This window comes from Streptopelia decaocto (genome assembly GCF_964273445.1).
Source record: "Streptopelia decaocto genome assembly, chromosome: 24".
Classification (NCBI taxonomy): Eukaryota; Metazoa; Chordata; class Aves; order Columbiformes; family Columbidae; genus Streptopelia; species Streptopelia decaocto.
Genome location: NC_138679.1, coordinates 2,359,891 through 2,371,234, shown reverse-complemented (window position 1 = coordinate 2,371,234; position 11,344 = coordinate 2,359,891). Strand labels below are relative to the sequence as shown.

Here is an 11,344-nt window from a genome sequence, read left to right as displayed (position 1 = left end):
GACCAGCAGCTCCTGGAAGAGCCCCAAAGGACGAGGGCGTTTGGAATCCACGCCGGCTCAAGAGGCCAAGCTCTCTGAACAGCCGCCTGTTTATACCATGAGAAACCAAACAAGCCCGGGCTTCAGGATGCTCGGCAGCTCCCTTTGAACCCAGGTCCAAGCCAAACAGGTTGCTGCTGCTGGAATTAGCCTGACGATTTCACCTTTCAGCTCCCTGCCCTGCTCTCGGCCCCGTTCTTTGCAGACGGGTTCTCTGGACCTGCCTCTTCAGTTTAAGCACATGGGCAAGCCCAGCGCTGGGTGGGATTTGGACAGCTGGGTGGTGGTGGGTTTGCGTGCAGGATTTTCGGGTTGGTAGGGTCGTTATGGGGTGAGGGGAGTAGAACTGCGATCAGCAGATTTAGAAGGTTCGGATTTTCCTTACCGGGACCCAATCAAGCAGTAAATGCCCGGCTGGTGGGAGCAGGGAACAAAGGCGACCACCAAGTTTCCAAACCATCCCGTTTTCAGCTTCTCAACTGAATGAGGAGCCTTGAACTGAGCGGAGCGGAGCTCCTGGCACCTTCAGACAATGTGAATTTCCCTGGGCGTTGATACCAGCAGCTGGCACAGACAGGGGCTGAGTCTGCCCTGGAACGTGAGATGAGACGGGAAACTGAGGGAAGGGATTGGCAGCAAGTCCGCAAGAACTGAGCCAAAACTGCACTGGCAACCAGGGGCGTGCGGCGCCCCGAGCCCCGCACTAAACCACAGGTCCCCGAGCCCACGGGGCTGTGGGGACACCCGCGAGAGAGACGTGGGAGCCCCTGGAGCAGCCGGCAGCTCTGGTCTCTGCTGCTGCCTTCGATCTGCACGTTGGCTCCTGTTTGCACTTAGCGGCTTTGAGTGGTTTTTAATTATTGATGCCTCTTTTAGCTTTTATCTCGCGCGCGCCGCAGCCAGGAAGGGCTCGGCGTTCCTGCATTAGTGATGAATCGGGAAGGAGGCCCCGCTCGGCCGCGCTGCGGAGCGTTCCTGGCTCGCAGGCTGGGCCATTGTTTCAAGCAAAGCTGCGCTGAAAAATGAGGAGGGTGGGTGGGAGCGGGAGGGGGACGTGGCGGAGGCGGCTCCGCTGCGGCCACGGGGGGATCGGTCCCGTGGGAACAAGCTGGAAGGGATGGACTGAGAGTCCGGTGGGTGTGGAAACCTCGACCCAGTGGAAAAGCGGCACACGCTCACCTTGGCAAGGAGGAAAGATGCGGGTTTGTGATGCCTCCGGTGACAGGCAGGCGGGAGGGGGAAGAGACGTGAGCCAGCAGAGTTTTGCCAAGTCCCTGGCAGCTGCGAGCGGGAGTCGGTGTCAAACCCCGTCTGGATGCTGCTCGGTGCTCAGGGTCTTGCTGCTGCCTTCTCCACTCCATCCTGAAGCTCTTTGGACGGCAGGACAGTGGCCGTCACTGCTCCCCATCCCCGCTTAGCGTTCCAGGACTTCGCTGAGCTTTCCCAAGGATAGAGAGCTGGTTCTCAGCCCATCTGCCCGCATCCCTCTCCCGCTCTCGTATCACAACCTCTGGCACACCAAGAGAAGGGGTTTCTGTGCCAGGAGCCCATCAAACCACCCCGCTCAGCAGAGCTCTGGGGGCCCCATGTCACCCACTTCTCACAGGGCCCCGTGTCACCACTTCACACTTCTCAATCTCTTCTGCCAGGCAGCAGAGGGGCCTCACGGCTCCGATCACCACGGAGGTAGGAGGCAGAGCAGCCTGTTTGGAAGGAGAGAAGCCGTTTCCTCGAGTCTGCTGCAGCGGCAGAGTCGGGAGGGAGGTGCCGTTAACTCTTTTTTTGCTGACGGTGTAGGTTAGATTTGCAGATTTTGGTGTGCAGAGCCCGAATGTGGCAAGGTGCTTCAGCGGTGGGGCAGCGGGGCAAGCAGGAGCGGAGCACGAGGTCTGGCTCAGCATCTGCTGCTGATGATCCGGGAATCCGGAGGGGACCTGGAGGGCCCCAAAGTTCTGTCTTTATACTTTGCGAGGCGATATCCACAGCCCAGGATGCACAGCCAGCAGCCTCGTGGGTTGTTCGACCCCTTGCCCACCAAAGAGAGGCTGCTAATTAGCTCTAACAACACCAACATCCGTTCCTCTGAAACCGCCAGCCTGAAAACACCCCAGACCAGTTCCTCCTCAATCCTCCCCCCTCGCACGCCCCTGAGGAATAACCTGCCCCCGGGCCGAGGTTGAACCGTTGACCTGGAGGTGAAAGCGCTCGAGCGGCTCCAGCGCCGCGGCCGCCGCGCTCCCAGCGGGGTTTTCAGCGGCGCTTACGGCGCGGAGATGGTTTTGGCAGCCCGGCCGCGGCCCGGAGCTGCGCTGGCCCTTCGCACCAGAGCTGCTCGCTCCGCGAGGCCCCGGGAGCGGCGGCCAGACCGCGGGGTCAGACCGCGGCTACCGGCGGCGTTTCCGGCGGCTCCCGAGCAGGAACCCGGCGCTGGACCCGCTCACCCTGCCACGCAGCAGCCGTTCTGCTCTCACTGCTTCCCAGAGCGTGAGCAGCAGGTGCATCGAGCCCGCACGGGCACCGGGTTTGGAGGGGACGGGGCTGAGACACCCAATGTTCACCTTTGCCCAGCGCCAGCAGGACAGAGCGGCCACCGCTCCCCTTCTGGCGTCCACCAGGCCTGGGGGCTGAAGCACCGAGACTCCCCCGACACAGATTCCTTCCCAGGGGAAGGAGATTTTCCCACTGCAGCTGGCCTGGGAGATACAGAGGGGAAGATGTTATCAGGGCAGAGCAGTCTCTGAAGCCGGAGGACAGCTCTAATTATTGAGAGCCAATTCCATTACGGCAATCTCAGCCCCAGGGCAACACAGGCCAGGTTTTCCAGGGGGGGCAAGTGTCACAGAAGCAGCTTATCCCCTGCACCCCGCGGAAAAATGAATTATGCACGTGCAGAGCAGAGCTGGGGCAGCCGCGGCGCTCCCGTGCGCCACCGAACCACTCGCTCCTGCTCCAGCAAGAGCCAAGAAACCAGAACAGCGGGTGTCAATGTTGACCCCCCAGGAAGGGCGCTGGGACACATCACCTGGAGGGGGGGCAGCTCCTCCAGACACCTCCCACATGGGGAAACTGAGGCAGAGTCCCAGGTTTGCCAGCAAAGCCACTTGTTCTTCCTCACTAGTTCCCCTTGTCTGGGGGGGCAGGAGAGGGAGGGAAGGATTTTAAGGTCACCCCAAAGGTGGCAAGAAAGGAGGCAGCAAGTCACAGATTTAACCAACCTTCTTATTTCTTTATTTGAAAGGCACAGCTTGTACGTCCTTGATACAGCATTTTCAGTTCCTCTTATTATAGGTCAAGTGATTAAACACAAAAAGCAAAACAAGATCTTTCTAAAGGACTATATACAAACACCAGATTATTATTTAACTTTATTCTTTTTTGTTCCTTTTTTCTTTTTTTTAGAAGACACGCTAGCGCACGGAGATAAGAACAGAGAAAGCTGCTGTATCCTCTACACGGGGGCGGAGGCGCGGGGAGGGGGTCCAGGACAGGCTCTCGGACCCCTGCCCCTCTGCCCCCCGAGCCGGGTGCGATGGCGAAGGGGAGCGGGTGGCGGGGGCTCCCCCTCCAGCCCGAGGAGCCGCCCGGCAGCCGCGGGACTGGGTGCGAACAGATACATGCAGAACAGCAAGGTGCCGGCCTGGTATTAGTGCAGGAGGGGCGCGGGGGGACGGGGCCGGACGGGGCGATGCGATGGGCTCGAGAGCGCTTGGGGAGGGAGGAGGTGGTTTCAGGGCAGGGATCCCAGCAGGGAGTTGTGCAGAAACCGTTAGGATCAAGTGGCGTCTTTAAATACCAAGTGGGGAGCGGCGGGAGCCAAGCGGCACCGGGACAGCCGGGCTGGGGCTCGGCTCCGCGACGGAGCGGGGACGGGGGAGCCAGGCTGGGCACGGGGGAGCACGATCGGCCACACGGTTACTGCCACGGCGCTCGCGTTGCTGCGGAGCAGCCCGTCCGCGGGGACGGCGGTGGGGCAGGGGACCCACCGAACACGAGCCCCCGCCGTTCTGCTGCACAGCAACTAGAGAGAGAGATACTGCATCTTGCGTTAACCCCCCACCCCCCACCGCCCCCTCCCCCCGGCCCCCCGTTCGCTCTAATCGGATTTCTCCCCGTCATCGTCCTGGTGGGCGTCCCCGTCGTGGCCGTTCTTGTCCTCCTTGGAGAGGTGAGCCTGGGAGCCCAAGGCCGAGAGCGAGAGCAGCCCGGTGCCGGTGCTGACGGCGGGGAGGGACGGCGGCTGCAGCCCCACGGGCAGCGGAGTCAGCGGCAGAGCGAGCGCTTGGAGCTGCGACAGCTGGTGAGCTTGAAGCTGCTGCTGTAGGGAACGATGGACAGACAGAAGACAGGAGAGGGATATTGTCATTTTGAGTGGGCTTGGGCGCCAAACCAAACCAGCCAAGCTTAAAACAGGGACCTCAGAGTCCTGGAGAGCAAAGGCCCAGGGGAAAGAAACAAACCAACCACCACCACAACCCAAAACCCACATTCCAGATTCCTTGGGCTGTGACAGCCTCAAGAGAGGACCCAACAGCGCGTCCCCAGCGCCACACAGCCCCTGGCCCATGGGACAGACTCCAGCGTGTTCTGAGGATGCAGCTAAAGCCCTCCCGACCCTGACCAAGAGCAGATGGTGTTTTCATGTCAAGAAGCTGCTGCAGCTCCTCCTCAAACCCAAAGCTGCTCTCCTTGCACCCCGCTGGGCCGGCGCAGGGATCCGTGCTCCCCCGCAAACTCACGTCCACGTCGTAACAATGACTTTTGTGCAACCCCTGCACAAAACCAGCCCAGCGCCCCCAGCTCATCCCCGCGGGCTGCACATCCCCAGGCGGTGACTCCCCTGTCCAGCTCCATCTCCAAGGCCAAACGCACCGATTGCCATCCCGCCAAACCCAAACTAAATGTGCATCACGTACACGGATGATGGAGTTCAGTTCTGGCGCCGTAACCTGCTTGGCTCGTTCGATGGCTCCCAGGACTTGCTGCTGATGCTGGTGTGGGGAGAACAGAGGGATTCGGGGTCATTTCTGGTGCCAGAGGGAAGGAGAACAGGGACCCATCCTGGGTACCAACTGCAGCAGCTGGAAGATGCTGCTGTGGAAGAACCCAGCACAGCTGCTCCAGACACCAGCAGGAAAAACAGCTGTATCACTTACTTTAAATAATAAAGGACAATTGTCCTTGCTCCTCTGAGAGCACGAGGGCTCTGAGCACCACGCCTGCCCCGTGCTCTCCAGAGAATGGATTCTGCTTCATCCCTTGTAGCAGGACAGGGTTGGGGAGGGGAAAGGGGCTGCATTAAGATGCAAAAGGTTTCACCGTGGCTTAGTTATTAGGCAGCTCTGATCCCATCAGCAAGCCACTTTGTCTTCCCCGGGAACGGGTGGATGGGAAGAACACAGCCCATCCCTCAGCCCCATAACTAACACAGACCCAGAAACAGCTGCACCCACAGCTGGAAAAAAAGACACCAAAACACCAGCCACGGAGCAGCCGCGGCATTTGGGCTCTGCAGGGAGATGGGCAGATACCAGATACAGCACCGGAGGCGCTTCATGTTCCTCCTGCCTCAAGCAGCAACTTCAGTGCCCTCCCAATTAATTTCTCAGGAGAGTGGGAGGAGCCCATCAGCTGCATTAATTAACAAGGCAGAGGAAGCAGATGGGGGTATTTTTTTGAACACCACCCTCCTCCAATTAGCTGCCCAAAGCTCCCACAGTGCAGAAGTGGCCAATGACTCAGGACTCACAGGTGGGAGAGAACAGAGCCCACCTTTGTCCCCATCCGCCAGGGAAGGGGACGGACGCTCCCCCAGGCCCCAGCCGGGGGACTCACCTCTTGTGAAAGGTAGGGCAGAACCTGCGCACAAATCCCATTTAGCCTCTTGACGATTTCAGCCTAGGAGGGGAGAAGAATGGGGAGGAAAAGCATCAGGTGGCTCTGGACTGACCTCCCTCAGCACCGGCTGCTCTTCCCCTCCCCAAGTCCCTCAACAGCCCTAAGAAAACACATTTCCCCCCGGAAAGGTGTCCTGGTGCCATGGGGCAGGGGTAGGGGTGTCACCTCACCCCCCCTGCACAGTTCAATGAATCAGTGCTGCTGACTGCAAAAAGCTTTCAATGTTCTCCTCCCTCTCTGGGTCTCCAATATTCTTTTAACAAACCAAGAGCAGTGGGGATGTGTTGAATTACATTTGATGAGGTTTTCCCAGGGAAGCCAGGCTTGCGGGCTCACCAACGAGGGCGATGGGATCGAAGGCACCCAGTGCCTTTGTGGGGAGCAGGATTTTGCTACGAGGCTTTCTAAGTGAGCCACAACACGCAGGCGAGTCTGCGACTGGGAGCTGAAGCCAGATAGAGTCAGGCTCAGAGGAGGTTCGTGTTGTTAACAGCACAGGTAATTAGCCACTGGGGATAATTAACAGCTTAACCACCAGTGAGGGTAATGAAACTTATCCAGGCTGCAGCAGAGTCTCTATCACAAGGAGTCTTTCTTAGAAGGTCTGTCATCACGTTACCTAATCACAGCGCAAGAGAAGGGCGCTCTGCCCTGCAGCAAGAGCCCGGCGGAGCCAGAGGCGCTTCTCCTGACCACAACAAACCTTCCCAGGCACAGGGAAGGCAGCGGGGCCAGGAGCGCCCCCAGGGTCACCTCCAGCCCTCCCCACCCCTCCACTCGCCACCTGCGCTGCCGCATCTGCCGCTCAAACCGCGTTCAGGCCCCGGGGAGCAGCAGAACGTGCCCGCAGCCCAGGGTGGGACCCTCGGTCCGGCACCGCGACCCTGACGTTCTACAGGCTCATGGCATTTCTAGTCGCCGAAATACCACCGAAGTGACAGGGGGCAAAGCACAGCAGACCAAACACCGTCCCCAGGAATCAGAGAACTTGGAAACGCCTTCCCCTACCTGTTTGTGCATTTCAATATTCAGCCCGTAGGACATCTCGTAATACTGTACAGGAGGGGAGAAGAGAACAAAAGAAACTGTAAGTCGAGCATCCACCAGGTAAAGCGGCTTCGTACCGCAGCGCTGGGAACTGCTGCGTCCCTAGCGAGGTCTGCACAGAGCCTGGGCAAGGATGGAAGAGCAGAGGCCAGCCCTGGGAAGCAAAGACAGCGGGAGGCAAACACGACACAGGGAACCCACCAACGGGGCCCACGCGGCACCTCCGAACCGTCGGCGTCGAGGTGAGAGCGAGCGACGCTGCTTCCAACCTGGAAAAAGGCTCCGCAGGTTTCCATATCCACAGCCAAATAGAGAGCCTGCCTGCGAGCTCTGCCTGGCCTGCGTCCTAACGCCTGCGTGGCTGCTCCAGCAGCAAATGGAGGAGATCACAACTGGGCTTCATCGAGCAAGGAACACATCCAGCTGCGCAGCTCCAGCTGTTTGGGAAGGAGCTGCGTGGAACAAAACACACACCAAAAAACCCACCCAGAAAAACCCTGCTCAGCAGCAACAGGCAGCTGCGGAGTAATCTATTGACAGAAGCCACTAAATCCCGACCCCTGGAAGGAGACGTGTGAAGGCTGATGTTTGATAGTTTAGAAACCTCCTCCCTCAGCTCGCAGGCTGCAATCGCCATTCTTCTGAAGGGCAAGAAAAATCCACATCTGTGCTCATTTAATTCAAGGAGAAGCTCGCTGGCGTTTTGGTGCCGACGCCGCGAGCCTGAGAAGCGCCCAGCTTGGTATCGCCATGATCTCAGCCTGCGCCAGCACCGCTGCCGGCTCTCGAGGCTTCTTTGCATTCTGAAGACTGAGCAGGAAGCAGGAGCCCGACCCCCAAGCTGCTAATTGTGACTTATTCAAAAATCAGAGCAGCTGGAGCAGCTTTGCACATCCACAGAAAGGCTCCTCTTGGCTTGCCGGTGGGAGCCACAGCAGCTCTGGCATCAACGAGGCAGGAGCCGCTGCGCCTGCGAAGCCTCGAGCGCTGCACAACCAGCGACAGCCCTTCCCCTCTGAATCAATCCTGGTGACTGTCAGCATTAAAGGAAAATCATCCATCTCAGCCACACCTGGAGGGGACCGTCCATAGAGGCGGCCAGGCCCGCAGAGAGCAGGGAGACCTCCCGCTAACACACGAGGAAATCCACGACCCAGCACCCCACAGCCTTGAAGTCTGGACACACAGCACAGGAGGATGGAGGGGGCAGCTCCCTTATCTCCGGTTTTAAAGCCCTAGCTCTCCTCTGAGGAGCTGCTGTATTCATTTCTCCATCTTATCTCTTCCTTCTAGGGCAGGTGCAGCAGCTGGCAAGCAGACACCAGCTCATCTTTATGGACGGTATCACAACCTCCTCTTAGCTCCTTGGTAGGGAAGGCACAGAGCACGGCCCTGCCCGGTATCCCCCTGCTAAAGGGCTCACCCTCATCACCTGGCAGGCAAACTGTCACCCTGCCTGCAAGAATAACATGAAAAAGCCCTACTTTCAGAAAAGGCAGTTTCAGCCTTGCCGAGAGACCTGCCGCTCCACGGCGCGAAGGCAAAACTGGAGCCCCCACCCGCACCCCCAGGGCCCGTCCTTACCATGACGTAGTGACGCTGCATCTCCGACTTCTCGCTGGCTAGTTTGTCACATTCCAACTTCAAGCTGAAAAGCCAAAAAACAGTAAGAAAACCACAAAACAGGAGGTGAGAGTTGACGGCCGCAGAGCAGCTGCCTCCCCCATGGCCCCAGCCCGGCCACACCGGCCCCTCGGACGTCACCGTCCCGGCTGCACATGCTGGCACGGCGGTGACCTCAGAGTCTGCTCCCCCCTTGCCAGCTGCAGCCCCACCAACACACGACCATCCAGCAGCTGGAAAATGACCTGCCAGGGCAAAGCCCCGTGGTGGGGAGCAGGGAGCCGGGCACAGCCGAGGCGGCTGCCCAAGGAGCGGTTTGCGCTTCCCCAGCCGGTGGCGGACGGGCCCGTCCGCAGCGCACAAGGGGTGCTGCAGTACAACTTCAAAACCAAAGCCAGAGCGGTTTCTGGAGGGCTGGGGGGAAGCTCAAGTGCAGCACATCCCTCCAGAAGAAAGGCTATTTTTCCTCTCCCCTAGGTTCTTCACACCCTTCAGAGAAAGCGACAGTGCTCCCAGGGTTTTATGAGACTCCAGCTCACCAGCCAAGCAACTGCAGCCAGCGTGTGCTGCGGTTTTCTGTTTCAAACGAGGAACAGCTTCACCTACGCAAAACATGCTTCTTCCCCACCAGATTAAGTCCAAAGGGGTGGAGTGGGGTCGGGGGGACGCCCTCCCTTCCAGCGGCCCCTTTCTGGGGCTCCCCACTGCCCAGAGACATGGGGATGTCCAGGAATGGCCTCTGCCCAGCAGTTGTTCCGCCTGCTCCTGCCAGGACGACACCCCCTCAAGTGTGACGCAGCCTGCTGGGCCACGGCAGAGGCGTCCCCCAGGTGATCCAACCCAAGAGCTTCACGTTTACTTCTGACACGCACAGTAACAGACCGTTCGGGTCAGCAGAAGTATTTCCACACGCACCCGCAGAAAAGCAGAAGCTTTGGGATCTAAGCGCTCCCTGCAGCATTAGCCGTCCAAGAACGGCAGCCAGCGAGAGGAACTGAGGAACAGTCCCGGCAGGACGCAGGAGGCCTGGCCGGGTCCTGGCCGAGCAGCGCTCGGACAGACCTTGGCTGGAGAGGGGAGATGCAGGTTCTCCTCGCTGGGCTCCGAGTGGCCGTGACTAATCCCCTGCCTCAGGTCCTGCTCCAGCCAAAGGTGACCCAAGCTACGCAACCGGGTCCCCGCCTTGGCGTCCCCGTTCAGCCCGCGCAGCAAAGCAACCACCAATTCTGGTCTCCCAGCGGAGGCTGCGGGCGGACCCGGCCGGGGAGGTGTGCGGGAGCACGTACCTGTGGTACTGGGCCTGCAGCAGCTGGAACTCGTCCTTGATGCGGTCGCAGGAGTCGGAGGTCGTGAACTTCAGCTGCTGCGGCAGGTGAGAGGAGCCCTTGAACGAGAGGAGACAGCGCTGGGCGCCGCGCAGGAGCTGCCCCGAGCCCGCCCCGCTTCCGCCGCCCCCGACGGGGCCACCGCGCTCGGCACCGGGGCTGCACCCGGCACGCGCAGGCCGGGCCCGGCGGCGCCGCGGGGACCGTGATCTCAACCCGGGACGCGGCCAAGGTCACGCGTGGGCCCTTCCCCGGGCGCTGCCTCCGGCCCCGCCGCCCCTCGACACCGGCAGCGGCTCCGCCGGCGCGGGGCCCGGCCGCGGCTGGGGGGCGGGGAGACCCCCCCGGCCGCTCGCCGCCAGCGGCGGGAGGCGCTCGGCGAGCTCGGCCCCGCCGCACAGAGGCCGGGCGGCCCCCGCGGCCCCCGGTGCTCGGCCCCGCCCCGCCGTACCGAGTGCCGGCTTTGTGGAAACATCATGTCAGGCTGCGGCTCGGCCCCCGCACGGAGCGGCCCTGCTGCTGCCGCTGCTGCCGCTGCTGCCGCCGCCCCCGCCGCGGCTCCCCGCGCCGCCGCCGCCGCCTTTGTCCGCGCCGGGCCCGGCCGCCCCGGCCCCGCGGCCGCCCCGCCCCGGCCGCGCCGCTCGCCCCGCGCCGCTCCCGCCGCCCCGCCGCCGGAGCCTATTGTCTAATGGCGGCTGCGGCTCCGGCTCCGTCCTGCGGCTGCTCGGCACCACCTGCCGCCGCCGCCTCCCCGGGCCGGGCGGGCCCACGGCCGCCCCCGCCCCCGCCGGTCCCGCCCCCGCCGCGCGGCGCCGGCGGCCGCGGACACCGGGCCGGGCTGCGGGGGGTCCGGCCGGGCCGGGAGCGCAGCGGGGGGCGATCAACCGGAGGCCTCGGGGTTATTTCCCCTGGCCGGGGTGGCTCCGGGGCCGGTGCCCGCGGCCGTCGGGCGGGCATGGGAGCTGGGGCAGCGCCGACGGGGCTGCTCGCCTTCCGCAGCTCACTTGCTTGGAAGTGCCTTGACCTACCCGGTAAAGGTAATTCCTGCGGCTCCTGGCATGGCATCCTTATTACATGGTGTTAGATGGAAGGGGAAGCTTTGCTGTTAATGAAGCCACCGCTCCGGTTTCTCACAGGTTCTTAAACCTGATGTGGCACCGCAGGACCTGAACCGCGCTGGCAATGCGGGGAGCACCACTGGATTTTCATTTTCACATCCTTTCCCAAGTGCAGGTTTACATAGGGAGTTGTTTTGTTTTATTTCAATGAGCAGGAGGGAAGGCAAAGGCGAGGGAATTCACCTGCAGCTGGCCCCGAGCAAATCTCCCATCTCCAGACAATGGTAAATGCTGCTCTGGATGCAAACTTTGGTCCTAAACCTGATGCCTGAGGAGCAGACCCTGTAGTTTCTGTCC

At 61.3% G+C, this 11,344-nt stretch overlaps 1 protein-coding gene across 2 annotated transcripts; it reads right to left on the bottom strand.

The window, feature by feature from the left end:
* Positions 1–3,237: 3,237 nt before the first annotated feature.
* TLE5 (TLE family member 5, transcriptional modulator) lies at positions 3,238–10,541 on the bottom strand. Of its 2 annotated transcripts, none has more exons than XM_082072256.1 (7): positions 10,381–10,541; positions 9,891–9,988; positions 8,566–8,629; positions 6,943–6,987; positions 5,872–5,934; positions 4,953–5,027; positions 3,238–4,354 (listed from the first exon to the last, which is right to left on the bottom strand). In XM_082072256.1, the coding sequence occupies exons 1-7, from the start codon at positions 10,405–10,407 to the stop codon at positions 4,133–4,135; spliced, it is 594 nt and encodes a 197-aa protein (XP_081928382.1). In that variant the 5' UTR covers positions 10,408–10,541; the 3' UTR covers positions 3,238–4,132. The 2 variants fall into 2 exon arrangements, with proteins under 2 accessions (XP_081928382.1, XP_081928383.1); XM_082072257.1 differs by having other exon boundaries at positions 3,238–4,351.
* Positions 10,542–11,344: the final 803 nt, after the last annotated feature.